Raw genomic sequence first — 16,937 nt, 5'->3', positions numbered from 1 at the left:
CCAAGCTGCTGCACCCACCTCGTCGGCGGTGCCCCTTCGACGACCTCTCCCAGAACACATCCCCCAGCGCGCGATCACTCCCTGATCACTCGCAGCCGTGAGAGCACAGTCCTTGGGCACCGAGTTACCTGCGATTTCTGAGCCCGCCCAGTCATCACCGTCTTCCCATTCCTTCTACCAAGCTCCTTACGACTTGACCGCCGCAACACCAACCACTTCGCACCGCAACCATGAGCAAATCTTGGGAGATTGACCCGGAGACCAGGAGCAAGGTGAGCGCTTTGCCATCGACGTATCGCCGTTTACAGAGCATCTGCAACAGCTTCAGCGCACTGCTACAACGGAATACTTGGAGGAGTGACGGTCGCTAACAATACAGCCAATACTATAGCTCCTGGCGATCCAAAAGGAAAATGGCAACAACCAGTGCGTCGACTGCAACGCCCCGAGCCCACAGTGGGTATGTTTCTGCCCCAAAACTCCTCAGATCTATCATATGCGCATCAATGGCGTCGCGTGCCTGCGATCCACAACATGGTTGCATGTACTGATTGCTATCTCATAGGCTTCTCCGAAATTTGGAATCTTCATGTGCCTCCAATGCTCAGGTGTCCATCGAGGCCTTGGCGTACACATCTCCTTCGTCCGCAGCATCACCATGGATGCGTTCAAGCAAGCCGAACTCACTCGTATGAAGAACGGCGGCAATAAGCCCTGGCAAGACTTTTTCAACAATCACGCCTCGAACCAGCTCGAGGGCCGTACTTTCGAGGATTCTACAATCAGTGAGCGTTACGACAGCGAAGCGGGCGAGGAGTGGAAGGACAGGCTCACGGCCAAGGTTGAGGGTACTGAATACGTCCCTCAACCCAAAAGCGAGAAGAAGCCGGCCAAGCATGAACCACAAACGAGTGGATCAAGGCTGCCAGGCAGTGCAGTTGGGAGCAGGAGCCACACTCCAGTGAACAGGAGTGTTGATGGGATTGGCTCTGCGCGGTCTGGATCACCAGCCTTGGGCACGAACGCCATGTCTTCCAAGGCCAAAAACGAGGCATACTTTGCATCGCTCGGCGCGGAGAATGCCAACAGATCGGATGCGCTTCCGCCTAATCAAGGAGGAAAATTCACTGGCTTCGGCAGCGACCCTTTCCCTGAGAGACAATCGCAAGGTGGCGTCCCGGGTATGGATGACTTCCAAAAGGACCCAATGGGCGCATTGACCAAAGGCTTTGGCTGGTTCAGCACGACTGTTCAAAAGACTGCCATGATAGGGTACGAGGGTTGGGTGAAGCCCAATGTCGAAAAGGTGCGTTTTTCGAAAGCAGGACGAAGATGCGCTCCAGCTAACATAATCTCCCAACCACAGCTAGCAGAAGCAGACCTCGCGGCGCAAGCTCGTCAAAGAGCTCTAGAGCTTGGCCAGACTTTCCAAAACACCACGAGAAATGCTGCCGAAAACTTCAACCGCTTCGTGGAAGGCGACGACACACTTGCGCCTCGCGCTGGCGCTGGCGCAAAGAAGAGTGTTGGACCTGACGAAGAACACAAAGATTTCTGGGAGTCCTTTGGCGAAGCGCCGAAAGGACCCAGCGCAGACAAGAAGAGCTTCTGGGATGAATTCGCCGCGGCTGGCGATGTCGCAAACAAGCCCAAGCCGACCAGTGTTGGTACCGCGGCCATGAAGAAGCCAGGAGCCGGGTCTGCGGCGGCCCAGAAGAAGGATGAAGATGGCTGGGGTGATTGGTAAAGGACAACATGAGTTTTGGCGTACAAGAGCGGATGGTTAGAGCATTGCGATTCCCCCTGAGAGCATTCCTCTGAGGCCTTCTGGGATGGCTTTTTTCTCTTTTGGTCTTTGCTTCGACTGGCGGGCTCGGTTTAATTCTAGTATGATTCCAGCTTGTGCTTATTGGAGCACGGTATTCATGATGATGGGGTTTCATGGTTTTGAATGAGTTGGGTTTGTAGAATCATTAGAGAAGAAAGAGATTCAGACGAGCTCTGAGCACCTTGTTGGGTCCGAAAGTCGCAGACGAGGGGCCGAGCTCGGTCGGCCGCCTTCGGCTATCCGTCACAAGCTTCGCGGGGAATGATCCGTCTACACCTTTCTTCCAACACCTCTGCTCAGCCAACCTTGTGGGAGACGCTCTCATATCGCCTGTCCTTCACGACTCTCGGGATCTCTTCTCTGTTCCATTCGGCCTCCGTCGACCCTCTTATTCGCCATGTCCAGCCTCCGCATTCTTGTCCCGGTCAAGAGGGTTATTGACTATGCGGTTCGTCTCGCTTTCCCGCTTCGGATTCCCTGTCTCTCCAGCTTCAATCGCATACGACTGCACAATAGTCCTTGGATCTTTTGTTCCCCGAGCATCATGTGCTGATATCGATCTTATAGATCAAGCCGCGCATCAACAAGGCAGGCACGGGCATCGAGACCGCCGGCGTCAAGCACAGCATGAACCCTTTCGACGAGCTGTCAGTCGAAGAGGCAGTGCGCCTACGCGAGCGCAAGGCACAGCCGGTCGAAGAAATCATTGCGTGGAGTGCGGGACCGGCCAAGGCACAAGACGTCCTGCGCACCGCCATGGCCATGGGCGCCGACCGCGGAATCCACGTCGAGGCGGCGGACACGGCCAACCTGGAGCCCTTGGGCGTAGCCAAGATCCTGGCAAAGACGGTCGAGCAAGAAAAGGCCAACATCGTCATCCTCGGCAAGCAGAGCATTGACGACGACGCCAACCAGACGGGCCAGATGCTGGCGGGGCTGCTGGGCTGGCCGCAGGCCACGCAGGCGTCCAAGATTGAGATCAAGGATGACACTGTGACGGTTACCAAGGAGGTTGACGGCGGTGTCGACACGGTCAAGGCCAAGCTGCCCATGGTCATCACCACGGATCTGCGGTTGAACGAGCCGCGGTACGCCAGCTTGCCCAACATCATGAAGGCGAAGAAGAAGCCGCTGGTCAAGAAGGCTCTGGACGACTATGGCATCGATCTGAAGCAGCGGTTGAAGACGGTCAAGGTCTCCGAACCGCCGACCAGGCAGGGTGGCCAGAAGGTCGAGGACGTCGACGGCATGATTTCCAAGTTGAAGGAGCTGGGTGCTTTGTAAGATGGGCTTTCGTCTCGCATCATAATTGGGTATCAGCGACATAGATTCGGGTTAAAAACGGCAACTACACGGGTCAAGGCGAAAGACTGTAAATAAGCGGCATTGTGGTACGTTTTTCAATGTACAAGTATGAAGAATGTTGGGGACTGTGACGGAAGGCCGAGAAGAGGTTTCAAGATTGACAGCTGAAGCTGCCGAATGCTCCTTGGAGGCTGGTATGCCCTTGAAGTTTGACACTCATCATTCACTTGCGATTCGGACGCCCCCTAGCTGTAAGAGCTAACCCACAGGAAAAGCCAGGAGGCACTTGTCATTTTTCTCAATGAGAAGTGCTCCAATGCTCCATGAAGCTCCTTGGGGACCCAAACTACTTTACGTGGAAATGACAAGCCCTCAAGATTTCAAGTTCATCAAATACCAATTCTCGGAACTTTCTTGGACGCGTACACAACAGCACGGAGTCGCCGCTTCCCTTTCCTTTTCCCTTGGAAAAATCCTTTTGTCATATGGCTACTATTTCCTAGGTCACAATCTAAGCTTCTTGTTTGCCTTGAGCTCGCCTTGGTCGTTGCCGCCGCTGCGTCTTCTGGAGTTGAGCTCTTCCTTCACCATGAGGATAGTACTGAGTTCTGTCTTCGTGGGATTCTCACCTTCACCATCATCCTATGATGAAGTCCTCCCAATGCCCGCCATGCTGTCTAATTGCTAATAATTAGAAGACTTCTCCGCTTGGTGCTTCCGCGCCAGTGGATGACTGCAATTCTGCGCCGAAAGAGAGAAAGTGGCTCTGTTGCCCAAGTTACAGAATGGGGCGGCAAGCCTTTAAATAGTTTGAGCAAAGGCCTGAGTCAGATGTCAGAACTCACTTGATTGGTCCACAAGACAGTCCATCAGGGTGACCTAATCCATCTTTGACTGACTGGCCCTGTGGTCGTCTTTCAGGAAGGGTTGGCCTGTGACATGGCATTCCGCCACGGTATAAAACCTGCCTTTCTCGAGCTTCCCATCAACCACACACATTCTCCAGCCTCGAGAGCTGTGATCGATGCTCAAGATTCTGGACTGCTTTTCCTCGATCGTTGCTTTTGAAAATTTTTGTCTCGTTGCGCGCAATCTATTGAGTCTGAAGGCACAGAAAATGATAAAACCTTTAGGTTTGATGACATGCTGATGATGAACAACAGCGTCCAGTGAAATTTGCAAACTACAAATAAATAAAACAACAAGAAAATCCAGAAAGAAAATCATTGATAGCTCACCCAAAACAACCTGCTCACTCAATGAATGCATGCATTAATGAAGAGAGTTGAGATAGAAGTCGTTGCCGCTGCCCAAGGCGAGCCGCGCCTACCCCACCGAAACCGGCAGCCATGACGAGCTCACTTTCTACCAGCGAAGACAGCTCATGCCACCAATTCGGCCATAGTGGACAGACTAAAGCAAAAGCAAAATCTGCCCACCAAACGACATGGCGGTCGACTACTCAGTATATCTTGTCACGGACAATACGCCCGCAATTCTGCGCGGCAGAGATTTGGTTGCCATTGTGAAAGCTGCAGTCGAAGGAGGTGGGTTTGACTTTGACTGCGGGGAAACAGGAAATGTGAATGGAACTTGGGCTGATTCAATTTTGGGCAGGTGTGACCATTGTCCAGCTTCGCGACAAGACGAGCGACACGGGGGACCTCATCCGCATCGCCAAACAGCTACACGAGGTCACGAGAGCACGCAACGTCCCTCTCCTCATCAATGACCGCGTCGACGTTGCCCTGGCTGCCGGAGTAGAGGGTGTGCATATTGGCCAAGATGACATTGGTGTGTATCTAAGTCTTCTTCGAGATTCCTCACATCTTCAATTCTTCAAACTTTTTGGAACCCAATGCCCAACATGTTGAAGTTTTCAAAGCATTGTTTCTACAGTCCTGACATACTTTTCTTTCTTCAATTTCAGACCTCGCCAGTGCTCGAAAGCTGCTAGGCCCAGACGCCATCATCGGCGTCACAGCAAACTCAATCCAAGAAGCCGTCACGGCCGCAGAAGGAGGAGCAGACTACCTCGGACTGGGGACCGTCTTTGCAACATCGACGAAAGAAAACACCAAGTCGATAGTCGGCACGGCAGGCCTGCGCGAGATGCTCATCGCGCTCTCGGCCTGCTCCGCTCCCTCTGTCTCGACCGTCTGCATTGGAGGCATCAACGCTTCCAACGCCCAGCGCGTGCTGTACCAGTCTGCCGCGCCCTCAAAGCAACTCGATGGCATCGCGATTGTGAGCGCGATCATTGGCGCTGATGACCCGCTCAAGGCGGCGCAGAACTTGAAGCGCGTGGTGGAGACGCCACCTGCGTTTGCCATTGAGCAGACGACACCAGTGGGGCTCCAGGAGCGGGAGGTTTTGTTCAGGGAGATTCCTCCTGTCGTCAAGGCGCTGGCGGATTTGACGCCGCTTTGCCATAACATGACCAACATGGTTGTGCAGAACTTTGCTGCGAATGTGGCGCTGTGCATGTAAGTTTGCACCTTCTGGGTTTCTTCACAATCAGGGGGCTCAGGGGGAATGGCCCTCGCCCTTTCAATCCCTTTGCCTAAGAAAATTCCTAAACTGACCGCCTTTCTCAGCGGCGCCTCCCCAATCATGTCCAACAACGGCGCCGAGGCGCCCGACCTCGCCCGTCTCGCCGGCGCCCTCGTCATCAACATGGGTACAGTGACGAGCGAGGGCATGGCAAACTACCTCTCAGCGCTCCGCGCCTACAACAGCGTGGGCGGGCCCGTAGTCTTCGATCCAGTTGGGGCAGGCGCCACGGCACAGCGCCGCAGCGCCGTGCGCGAGCTGATGGCCGGTGGTTACTTCGACCTGATCAAGGGCAACGAGAACGAGATTCGCACCGTGGCTGGCACCGCCGGTGATGTCCAGCAGCGCGGCGTTGACAGCGGTGCTAGCACGATGGGGCTGAAGGAGCGCGCGCTGCTGGTGCGCGATTTGGCGAGGAGAGAGCGCAACTTGGTGCTTATGACTGGGGAGATCGATGTGCTGTCGGATGGCGAACTGACGCTGGCGATCAGCAACGGGCACGAGTATCTGGGCGCAATCACTGGCAGTGGCTGTACTCTGGGGACGACTGTAGCGGCATTCTTGGTTGCGGGCAAGGAGCAGAAGCTTGTTGCTGCTCTGGCTGGTGTGCTACTCTTCGAGATTGCGGCTCAGAGGGCGGCAGAAAGGGAAGATGTGAAGGGCCCGGGTACATTCGTGCCCGCGTTTTTGGATGAGCTGTATGCGATCAAAAAGGAGACGTTGGAAGGAAACACGGACTGGTTGGATGCGGCCGTCGTGGGGAAGTTTGATTTGTAGACTGCTGCCCGAGTCAAATTGAAGAACGCAATGTACAGCTCGGAGGCATGGTTTCATGTGATGTTCTAAATCACACATAGATACATTCTCCATCATCTTTCCCCGTGGTAAAATCCTCAGACCCAGCGCCCTATCTTTGCCCAAATCTTTGTTTTTGCCGCGCTCGAACGCCCGAATACGGAAGAACCATTGTCTCTACTTCCTCAAAAAGCCACCCCCGGTCTTCTTCCTCTCTGGTCCACCAAAGTTCTTCTTGCCCTTGGATGATTGGGCCCTCCTACCCGCCAGCCACTGCTCCCTCATGTTTTTGCTCTGGTTGTTGACCTTAGGGGGCAACTTCTTGTTACCCTTCTCCAGCACGTGCAGTCTCACCGGGCCCTTCTTGATGTCCTTCGCCGGCTTCTCGTCCAGGAACTTCAAGTGCTTGTTGAGCTTCTTCTTCTCAACCTCCTTGCGATCCAGAACTGTTGCCCGCTCCACGGGTTCAGGGGTAGGCGGTCTCACGGCGGGGGCGGCCGCAAGCAAATCGTCGGGAAGCAGCGCAGGGATGTTTTGCAAATCGTACTTTGACTGCTTGGACAGCTCGGCAGGGTTGGAGGCTGTGATTGTCGTGCTGGAGGCGACGTCGGCGGGAGGACTGACATCCTCAGAGGCAAGTGCCGATTCGGCTTCCTTCTGTTTCCGGCGCTTGGAGGCTGCAGCTTGCTCCCGCAGACGAGCTTCGCGTTCCTGGCGTTTCCGCTTGGCGGCAGCCTCTTGTCTATATCAATGTCAGCAATCAGCTCTTCGAACTGGTTACGCGCAACATACTCTTTGACGGCCTTGGCCGCGTCCTCCTCTGCGGCGCGAGCTTGCTCACGCGCAGAACTGGTAGTCACGGCTTCTGGGGCCTCATCATCGCTGTCCTCGTCCTCGTCCGCAGATGATGTCGGAATCTCAGCCTTCTTTGGTGGTTCCGGAACTGGTTCTGGGATAACCGGAGGGTCCTCGCTTCCAAACCTGATTATCTTGGGCTTCTCCACCACCTGTGGCTCTGCCTTTGGTGTGCTCTCCTCCTCACCCTCGTCAATCGTTTGGGAAGAAATCAACCTGGACGGCTTAGAGGGCGTCGTTCTAGCGGCTCGACCGCGAGGCTTGGGTGTGACGGATGCGGGAGTCGGTCTTGCGGACCCACGAAGGTTGGGGCGCATGGTTGTCGCAGGCGTTGCGTAAATCGAGGCATCGTCATCCTCGGCAGGTGTACCGTAGACTGATCCGTCCTCCTGGCTGCCATCTTGCTGCGCCGACTTGGCTTCCTCCCGCGGGGTCTCTACGCTAGCTTGCTTCTTATCCGCTGGGACTGGCGTCAACATTTGCTCTGGTTGAGAAATGTCGCTTTTTCTCGGACGGCCTCGTCCCTTCTTTGGTGTTTCGGAGGAGGGCTCGGAGGTTTTGGTGGTTTGCGTGGTCGGGGTCGATTGTGGATTTTCCCGAGCAAGAAGAGGAATCTTGGGAGTTCCTAGCTCATCCTCGTCTTCCGAAGACTTTCGCGGCTTCTTATTGTTGCGCGTAGGCGTGCCATTGGGGGTGTCGTCTTGGAACCTCTTCTTTGCAGACCGAGTGACGGAGTTTGTGAGAGGACTCTGAGTGTCGGCACCACTGCGCGTGGAAACCATGGCGGCTGCTTGATCGTTTGAAGCTGTGGTAGGCGTCTCGGAAGACTTTGAGGGCGAGCTAGTCAGCAAAGCGCGGGCGTTGTCCACGACGCGCGAAAACATGGAGGCCCGTTCTGTGTTTGACCCGCAAAAAAGTTCCGAGCGTTCAAAATCCGACTCGGTGTAGGACCTCACCGCCCGGCATAACGGACTATTGGATTTTCCATCTCCGTCGGTCCGGCCCGACTTTCATGGCTGCTTCCGAGTTGAGAACCCGACCCAACGCTGTCATGACTTGACAAGGCCAAAATGATCCGTAGACAGCTCCAGCTCCGACTGTTGGAAACCGCTCCAAAGCCTTTGGGCGGAGCTCAAAATGTTTGCGTCTTTTGTCGATTTTCGGGATCAGCGAGCGCCCAACATCAGCAGCGTAATTATGCCAAGGTCGCCAGAAAAGCACCAAGAAAAGTACCAGTTCAACTTCTGCGCCCATCAGCCCGGCAGGGTAGCGGAAAAGAAGTAACACCGGCAACGTTGCTGGAACATGTTGACTTTTCGGTCGTTGGTGACTCGATGAAGGAGCGCATCAAACCGCTTCTCCAAACCATGGCCGATTTGCATCAACCAAAGGCCAACACGAAGATACTCCAATTAGCCGACGGTGAGTTTTGGACTATCCTGGAGCCACTGAGAATCTCATTCTCTGTCCTCCGGGACTAGCTATACGGCTCCGCTTCTAACGCCGCAATTCGCAAACAGAATATCAAATCCAGCAGCACGAAATATACACCGTCGCTCGCTGTCTTGCGTTTCCACATCAACCGAAGCTTGCGCGTGATGTCGGCAAGAAGTTGCTATTTGCGTTGGCTATCAATGGAAACAAGCAGGCAGTGACTTTCCTCTTGCAACGAGCAAACCACCAAAGCAGTGCCCTCATTAGCTCCATGGAGCTTAGCCCCGTCGTGGCCCAATTGGAAATTCTCGCCAAGAACAAAGATCCTCACGCAATGATTCTTTCAGCACAGCTCGCCCGCAGTCGAGGCAACCTAGGCCGCGCTATCAAGCTTGCGCAAGAAGCACTGCAGCTGGACTTTCCGGAAGCGCCAAAGCCGGAACCCAAGTCAATTTTCCGCAAGAAAAAGAAGAGCATGACGGAGCAGTGGCTTGAAGCGTCTGAGACTTTCCACAAGACCACCGCCTGGATGGCTCTCGGACGCTTTCTTCAAGAAAAAGGAGACTGCCCCGGCGCAATCGAAGCCTATGAAAAGGCCACCCAGGGCGGCGAAGAGCCAGAGGCGCACGCAAACCTTGCGGCACTCGAAGCCGCGGACGGACGCAAATGGAGCGCCAAATGGCTCGAACATACATCGCATGCTGCGCGAGCAGGCGGCGTGGATGAGGTTTATAATCTGGGCGAATTCTACGGTGCCCCTCTTGACCAGATATCCGACGAAGAAGTCAGAAAGCAGATGGAAGCGCTGCAGGCGGATGGATTCAAGCCGAAATTTCGCTACTTCAACCTCGCGACCAGCCAACGAGGAGACATTCTGGCTGGTGCCGTGCCACCTCCGGATGTCCCTCTTTACGCCCTACTTGACCAGCAACGGACAGTGGGAGCTCCACCAGAGGACGAGATCGTGGAGATTCAAGTCGATGCTCGCCTAGGTGCTGCGTTGGAGTGGCTCAACGTTGCATACGGAGTTCACGAAGAGGCGCCGTTCAAGCTCACGCATCTGATCGAACGCGCCACGCTCAGCTCAGCCTCGCCGCAGACCGAAGAGTCATGAGGGTGTCGTTGAATCTGAAACCGCAAAAGGCGGAGCCACACCCGCTCATCAAAACTGAAAAGAGGGAGCAAGACGAGTATCCACAAGAGTCCTGTCATCAGTAGCCGCACATCGTCATCACGGCTGCAAGCTATGTTGCAAGGGTTGATGCCGTGGGTCAGCCCTGTCTGGAGTTGCGCGAGGGGAGCTCGCGTCATGGAACGGGACTTGAGGCTGCCGAGCTTGCGTGCTTGCTCTTGCGCACACCATCTTGACGCCTCACCCAAGATCGACTCCGATGCTGAAGACGCCATCACAGTGGCCAGCAGATTGAGATCAGAGAAGTGGCTTGTACAGCCACTGCGACTGTCAAGACGGCAGAGAAAAGGGGATGTTGTTGATTGTAGGATAGTAGCTATCAGCGCTAGCAAGGATGCGCCTGTCAATCCATGTTGATCATTTTGTCTAGGGCGACAAGAGGAGAGGGCATAATTCGACGTCAGAAAAGCCATGGTGGACAGCTAATGGGTCTCCTTCAATATGACAAGCAGTCGATGATCGGAAAAATTTCCCCATTCAATATCTACAGACGGCAGCAGTAGCGCTATATTACATTTACAGCCACACCACTGTACTGCCATCTCCCATCCACAATCAACCAACACCCGAGTAGGCTGTGAAGGGAAAAAGATGAACATGAGATGAACAAGAAAAGGATGCACATCAGAAAGCCCGGCCACCAAACCCCAAACAATCCAGGCGGGGCGAGTCCGGCAAAATTAGAAACGAGAAACAACCAAACCCCCCTTGCCCTAAACAACAAAGCCGCCTGCCAACTTCCTATCCCGCGAGCTAGCGCCAACGACGAAGCGGTATTCGCCTGGCGGAATGATCCACTGCTGGCGCGCCACGTCCCAGTAGCTGGCATCCTTTTTGCGGAGGATGAAGGTCGCTGTGCCAGCTTGGCCGGGCGCCAGCTTGACCTTGTCGAAGCCGCGGAGCTGCTGGACAGGCGAGTCGGGGGCCGAGGGCGGCAGCGAGAGGTACAGCTGCGCGGCTTCGGCGCCGGCGACGGGTCCGACGTTCGTGATGGTGCAGGTGACAACGGCGATGGTGTCGTAGAGGCCGACGGGCATCGAGGTGGCAGGTTGCACTGAGAGCGCGGAGTACTGGAAGCTGGTGTAGGCTGACGGTGGATGTTAGTTTTTCTGCGTTTGAGTCTTTGATTCAAGGGTTGCAGGTGAGCATGAGAAACTTACACAAGCCGTAGCCAAACTCGTACCGCGGCGTAATGCCCATCTTGTCAAAGTGCTTGTAATCAATGTACAGCCCCTCCTCGTAGCTGTCCACCAAGCTATTTTCAATGCCCACATCACCGTAGTCTGCGCGTGACTTGCCAATCGTAAAGGGCAGCTTGCCACTCGGACTGATGTCGCCAAACAGGACGTCCGCCAAACTGCTTCCACTCTCCTGACCGGGCAAGCCTGCCCACACTACGGCCTGGACGTTCGGGTGTGACAAGATGGATTCGAGAAGCATTGGTCCCACGCTGTGGATGACCACGATGACGGGTTTTCCTGCGGCCGCGGCTGCGACGGCGCCTACGAGCCCATTGCCATCGTGGTAGGGGTCGAGGTTGATGCGATCGCCTGCGTTGCCTTCGACTGTGATGTAGGCTTCGCCGGAGTTGGAATTGACGAAGACGATGGGTGTTGCGGCGGCGGCGGCAGCGCCTGCAGCCGCGTTTTTGTCGTCAGTTGTGGAGGTTATTACATTGGTTGCTGATCCGCTGACGCGGTTGCGGATGCCAGTCAAAGGATCGATGAGGTACTAGAGAGTGCTGATTAGCGTATGTACCTTTTTCCAGCCTTGATTACTGAAAGCCCATGGGTCATGACAAGATTGTTATCGTAATTGGCAGACGTCACCCGCAAGCAGTCCCTACATTGGGAATTTGCTTCCGATTATGTGTTTTACGAATCCCAAAGCAATGAAACCCCACAAGAAAGACAAAAAGCGCAGTAAAGGGGCTCTATACTCACAGGGAGTTCAACACTGCCCGATCCCCATCCCATGGTCAGCGTGCCGTTGTTGCATCCCTTGTCCTTACACGCGTTGAGTCCATCCGGATTAGTAACCGCGTCAGATCCAATGACAGCGATACTCCCGCCGTTCGGCTTCAACGGCAGAATCTTGTTGTCGTTCTTGAGCAGAACGATGCCGTCTCGCGCGACCTGTCTGGCAATTTGGCTGTGTGAGCCCTGCACATTCGGACCGCCAGTACCGCCAGTCCAGGAATTGAATGTCACGGTCGGGTAGTTTGTGTCCTGTTGCAGCTTGTACCATCCGCCGATGATTCGCTTGACCATGTCGTCCAATCTGGTTGAGGGGACGGTGCCGTTCTTAACAAGTTCCACGAGCGTTGGACCCCAGAAGATGCTGCCTCCGTTGTAATCAGTCCCGGGCATAGACATGTCCAGACCAGTAATAGCGGCCTGCACCGAAGAGTGTTGAGCGTTCCCTGAAATCAAATCAGTAAAGATGTAGTACTATGAATGAGGCTTTTGCTCACAATCTGACATGATGAATCCCTTGAAGTCCAGGTCGTCCTTAAGCAGCAAGTTCATAAGTTTGTCGTTCTCGCAAGCCCAGGTCCCGTTGACCTTGTTGTAAGAGCACATCATGGAAGCCACATCTGCAAGGACAGAATCTGCGAACGGCCACATGTACAGCTCATGGAGAGTGCGATCGTCCATATTCGACGAGATGGTCTCGCGATTCTTCTCTTGCTCGTTGCCAATGGGATGTTTGGCGCAGGCTTGAACGCCTGCCGACTGCATGCCTTTGATTGTTTGTTGCATCATTTGGCCGGACATATAGGGGTCATTCGTGAATCCCTCCCAGATTCGACCACCTTCGGGGATCTGTTTTCAGAGTCAGCAGCTGATCATCTGAGCTGAGCTGCAAGACGTGTTCGGCGCAGGGCTGGTCAGGATTTTTGAGTCTGCAAAACGAACCCTAGAAGCACGTTTGAGTCTTCTCTCCTATCTTTCCCCTTGCCTTGCATGTTGAAGGACTGAAATTGAAATCGTGTACTTTGTGAAAGACGTTTTGACCTACCTTGCCAAGAGCTCCTCCTACGGGACCAAGCTGGATATGAATACCCAACGCTTTCGACTCCTCACCCAATGCAACTCCTCTTTGGTAGACCAAGTCCTTGTCCCAGGTAGCGCCGGCGTGGATTCCTGCTGGGAAAGCAGTGATACCCTGAGCAAATCTTATTCCCAATGGTCCATCCTGAAGGCAGAGAGAAGGAAGACCAATCTTAGGAACAGGCGAGGTGTTGCCGACACAGGGGCCTTTCGTCCACCCTATTCCAGTGACGATGCCGACTTTTTCTTCCACTGTGAGGGACGCGAGAGCCGAACTTGCTTTGGCGTAAGCTGTGGTCCAATCCAGGACGGCGGCGTCCCCCACGACACCAAGTGCTAGTAAAGCGAGGAAGCGGGACATGATGACTAGGAAAGAGCGTATTCAGTCTCGTACCGGCCACGGAAAGGGACTTCATTGTGCGAGGCGGTTTATATTTGTATGTTATTGGAAATAGATGGTACCCTTGTGCAGATTACCCGGTTGGTAAGTCGCAAAGCACGCTGTCACACTGGCGTCGGCTCCACCGTTGTCCTTGACCTCCGCTTCCAAGGGAATGCCAGTGAAGACATGGGGCACCATATCAAACTGGGAATGTTGGCACGCTTGTGTACTAGAGGGGCAGCTTAGAGAGATCGATTGGATGGATGAAATCGCAACGGCCCGTACATGCTAGACACTTGGCGGAGGAATGTTCAAGGGCGCCTGGTGAGCGCACCCCACGACTCGCATTGCAGCCAGCCTATACGACGACTATCAGATGATGCTGCGTGGCCAAAAACAAAAAGCAGGAAGGTGTGTTTGCAAAATAGGGGACTTGTTTTTGTGTTGCAAAGCGTCCCGTCATCGAGCGGGGCTAACCCTTGTTTGGAAGCTGAGCATTTAAGGTTTGCCATCTTGACCCGAAAGAACAACGTCTTGCGGTTTCCAATGGGCTGGGCTTCGACTCGCAACCAACTTGGCGGCGCTTCGGCAATGGTGGTCGCTGTGCTAGTTGCATACAGCCAGCAGAACGATCGTTGAAGCCAGACCGCATGAGGAGAAGGCTAAGCCGTTGGAGAAGTCGCCCGCGGGAACAACCGGTGACGTCGCTTTGACAAGCTATGCCTGCATCGCTATAGAATAGCCCCTATTCCACGCGAGTGCTTGGTGAGTCGGCGCCAAGTCAAGATGGCGCAGCGTCCGCCCTCTATAGTGATGCACATGATGATGCGCAGGAAGTTCCTTGTTGCCCAGCAGGTGAGAAGATGGTGTGTCAGCCTCAAGTGGAAGGCTCTTCCGAGAGGAGGTCGGGAGAGGGAAGAGGATTCAGCTTTTTCTAACATGCACGTGGTCTTCACATCGTAAACATCGGCATCCTTTGCTTCCTGTTGACAACCACTGCTCTTTTGAACATGTTCCGCCACTCGTCGAAGGCGCGCAGATAAGGCGTGGCTGGCGTTGACGTCGTTGCAATGCGATTGTCCAAGGCGACAGACCAGCAGTCGCTCCGAGCAGCGGAGGGCGATGAGAGATGTAAGAAAGCAGCCAGTGAGTGACGAGGAAAATAATTGCGTTACAGAAAGCTGTTAGCAAATGCGCGACGGCGGAGGATCAAACGCGCAGCGAATTCGGCCTTTGTGGCCTTCGGACGTGCGTCCAGTGAAATTTTACGTAGCCGGCCCCACCTACAACCTTGTCTCCCACACTGATTCTCTCACCTCTTCTGTCCCTCATCAACCCTCAACTCCACCAACCTCTTCTGCTCTGCACACAACACAGCTGCTCAAAAGCAACGCTAGCCGTTGCGCCCTCTCGACTAAGCTGACAGATCCGCCAACTTCGCGAATGCGTTCTGCTCAGACCATCTTCACTTCTCAGGTACGTTGGCCGCCTTGCGAGCTGTTATCTACACTTCGTCCTTGCGCCCTACGCCCTGCCGCGGGAGCTTGACCGCAATTCGACTCCATCATCAAGAAAACATTTGCTAACATCAATTTTGTAGGACTACATCTCTGGTAATTCCCATCCGATGCTTCCAGCTTCTCCGCACCGCAAACTTTACTCACACACCGGTAGACCACCTGTGGAAGGCCTCCATTAACTAACGGCCTTCACTTCCAACCAATCCGCTACTCGAATTGAACAACTACAAACCACAAAAAGCATGTTTGCCAAGCTTGCAAAGCCCGCGATGCTGAGGCCCGCTGGGGTCTTTGGCCAGCTCTCCAAGGCCGGCATGCAGTCCCGCTTCATGGCCACCGTCCAGAGCAACAACGCCCAAAGCATCGCCCGCAGCAGGGCTACCAAGGACAGGGCTACTTTCACCATCAAGGTATGCGACCATTGAACAATGGGCGAATTTGTACAGTTGGTGACTCATCTCTGCAGAACGGGCCAATCCACTCCGGAAAATCATTCGGTGCCAAGAAGAACATCAGCGGTGAAGCCGTCTTCACCACCTCTCTTGTCGGCTACCCCGAGTCTATGACCGACCCCTCCTACCGTGGTCAAATTCTTGTCTTCACTCAGCCCCTGATTGGCAACTACGGTGTGCCTTCGTCGGTCAAGGACGAGTTTGGCCTCCTCAGGTACTTCGAGTCCCCCAACATCCAGGCCGCCGGCATTGTCGTTGCCGACGTTGCGGAGCAGCACAGCCATTGGACTGCTGTTGAGAGTCTGGCGGAATGGTGTCAGAGGGAGGGTGTTCCTGCCATCTCTGGTGTCGACACCCGTGCTATTGTCACCTACCTCCGTGAGCAGGGTTCCTCGCTCGCGAGGATCACCATTGGCGAAGAGTACGATGCCGACGAGGACGAGGCCTACATTGACCCTGAGGGTATCAACCTGGTCCGCCGTGTGAGCACCAAGGCTCCCTTCCACGTTAGCTCCCACCTCGGCGACATGCACGTCGCTTTGATTGACTGCGGTGTCAAGGAGAACATTCTCCGCAGTCTTGTCAGCCGTGGTGCCAGTGTCACCTGCTTCCCCTACGACTACCCCATCCACAAGGTCGCTCACCACTTCGACGGTGTCTTCATCTCCAACGGACCCGGTGACCCGACCCACTGCCAGGAGACTGTTTACCACCTCCGCAAGCTGATTGAGACCAGCCAAGTTCCCGTCATGGGTATTTGCATGGGTCACCAGCTGCTCGCCCTGGCGGCCGGTGCTCGCACGATCAAGATGAAGTACGGCAACCGTGCGCACAACATTCCCGCCCTGGACCTCACCACGGGCAAGTGCCACATCACCTCCCAGAACCACGGCTACGCCATCGATGCTGCCAGCCTTGACCCCGAGTGGAAGGAGTTCTTTGTCAACCTCAACGACTCCTCCAACGAGGGCATGATCCACAAGTCTCGCCCCATCTTCTCCGCCCAGTTCCACCCCGAGGCCAAGGGCGGTCCCCTCGACTCTGCCTACCTCTTTGACAAGTACATCGACTGCGTCAGGGCCTACAAGGACAGCGCCGTCTTCTCCGCCGGCAAGAGCACCAAGCCCAGCCAGGTCCTTGTTGACCTGCTCCCCAAGGAGCGCGTCGGCGTCCACCCGAGCCTGCCTGACATCACCAGCCAGGCTCCGAGTGTGACGGAGAGCGCGGCGGCGCCTCTGCAGGCCGCCGCTGCTTAAAAAGTGGCAAATCGGCAGCTGATAACGAGGACGTGGGGTTTTATGGATCTGGTTGGATTATGCGGGTCTCGTTTGGGCAGGGAGTTGTCTGGGGTTTCTTCAGGATCTTTTTTTCTCATTTGATATCAAATTGGTCAAAGCCCGGCGCGTAAAAGCGTACGGCATCAAAGGTTCATTTTAGTTCTTGAATGAAAAGGCTTGAAAAAACTTGACCGTTGTTGCTGTGTGCAGTGAAAATGCTGATGCCGCTCCATTATTGCCCTTTCGTACAATTTTCCTTGCGCCCTCATCACGCTCGATTGCCCCCTCTTG

General features: G+C 54.8%; 7 protein-coding genes across 7 annotated transcripts; 5 read left to right on the top strand and 2 right to left on the bottom strand.

The window, feature by feature from the left end:
* The first annotated feature begins 4 nt into the window (after positions 1-4).
* Positions 5-2,114, top strand: BKA78DRAFT_264700 (uncharacterized protein). The gene is made up of 3 exons (XM_066885449.1): positions 5-272; positions 392-460; positions 566-2,114. The coding sequence occupies exons 1-3, from the start codon at positions 231-233 to the stop codon at positions 1,745-1,747; spliced, it is 1,293 nt and encodes a 430-aa protein (XP_066746870.1). The 5' UTR covers positions 5-230; the 3' UTR covers positions 1,748-2,114.
* Positions 2,115-2,225: 111 nt separating this feature from the next.
* On the top strand, positions 2,226-3,112 carry BKA78DRAFT_330631 (electron transfer flavoprotein subunit beta; the record flags this gene model as incomplete). The annotated part of the gene is made up of 2 exons (XM_066889794.1): positions 2,226-2,276; positions 2,396-3,112. The coding sequence occupies 2 exons, from the start codon at positions 2,226-2,228 to the stop codon at positions 3,110-3,112; spliced, it is 768 nt and encodes a 255-aa protein (XP_066746869.1).
* Positions 3,113-4,580: 1,468 nt separating this feature from the next.
* BKA78DRAFT_247441 (Hydroxyethylthiazole kinase family-domain-containing protein) lies at positions 4,581-6,463 on the top strand (the record flags this gene model as incomplete). The annotated part of the gene is made up of 4 exons (XM_066884299.1): positions 4,581-4,680; positions 4,751-4,927; positions 5,064-5,619; positions 5,731-6,463. 4 exons carry the CDS (start codon positions 4,581-4,583, stop codon positions 6,461-6,463), a joined length of 1,566 nt encoding a protein of 521 aa, XP_066746868.1.
* Positions 6,464-6,560: 97 nt separating this feature from the next.
* BKA78DRAFT_104339 (U3 snoRNA associated-domain-containing protein) lies at positions 6,561-8,248 on the bottom strand. Its single transcript, XM_066882138.1, has 2 exons — positions 7,274-8,248; positions 6,561-7,223 (listed from the first exon to the last, which is right to left on the bottom strand). The coding sequence occupies exons 1-2, from the start codon at positions 8,218-8,220 to the stop codon at positions 6,659-6,661; spliced, it is 1,512 nt and encodes a 503-aa protein (XP_066746867.1). The 5' UTR covers positions 8,221-8,248; the 3' UTR covers positions 6,561-6,658.
* A 134-nt stretch (positions 8,249-8,382) lies between these two features.
* Positions 8,383-10,224, top strand: BKA78DRAFT_104321 (uncharacterized protein). Its single transcript, XM_066882137.1, has 2 exons — positions 8,383-8,758; positions 8,857-10,224. The coding sequence occupies exons 1-2, from the start codon at positions 8,407-8,409 to the stop codon at positions 9,882-9,884; spliced, it is 1,380 nt and encodes a 459-aa protein (XP_066746866.1). The 5' UTR covers positions 8,383-8,406; the 3' UTR covers positions 9,885-10,224.
* A 55-nt stretch (positions 10,225-10,279) lies between these two features.
* On the bottom strand, positions 10,280-13,529 carry BKA78DRAFT_104312 (putative beta-glucosidase L). The gene is made up of 5 exons (XM_066882136.1): positions 12,984-13,529; positions 12,436-12,787; positions 11,906-12,384; positions 11,123-11,693; positions 10,280-11,049 (listed from the first exon to the last, which is right to left on the bottom strand). The coding sequence occupies exons 1-5, from the start codon at positions 13,374-13,376 to the stop codon at positions 10,676-10,678; spliced, it is 2,169 nt and encodes a 722-aa protein (XP_066746865.1). The 5' UTR covers positions 13,377-13,529; the 3' UTR covers positions 10,280-10,675.
* A 1,630-nt stretch (positions 13,530-15,159) lies between these two features.
* BKA78DRAFT_248710 (class I glutamine amidotransferase-like protein) lies at positions 15,160-16,625 on the top strand (the record flags this gene model as incomplete). The annotated part of the gene is made up of 2 exons (XM_066884415.1): positions 15,160-15,327; positions 15,384-16,625. The coding sequence occupies 2 exons, from the start codon at positions 15,160-15,162 to the stop codon at positions 16,623-16,625; spliced, it is 1,410 nt and encodes a 469-aa protein (XP_066746864.1).
* Positions 16,626-16,937: the final 312 nt, after the last annotated feature.

Source organism: Phyllosticta capitalensis (assembly GCF_038381095.1).
Source record: "Phyllosticta capitalensis strain CBS 128856 chromosome Unknown BKA78scaffold_3, whole genome shotgun sequence".
Lineage (NCBI taxonomy): Eukaryota > Fungi > Ascomycota > Dothideomycetes > Botryosphaeriales > Phyllostictaceae > Phyllosticta > Phyllosticta capitalensis.
The sequence above is the reverse complement of the archived record's forward strand: the minus strand, read 5'-3'. Positions and strand labels throughout refer to the sequence as shown.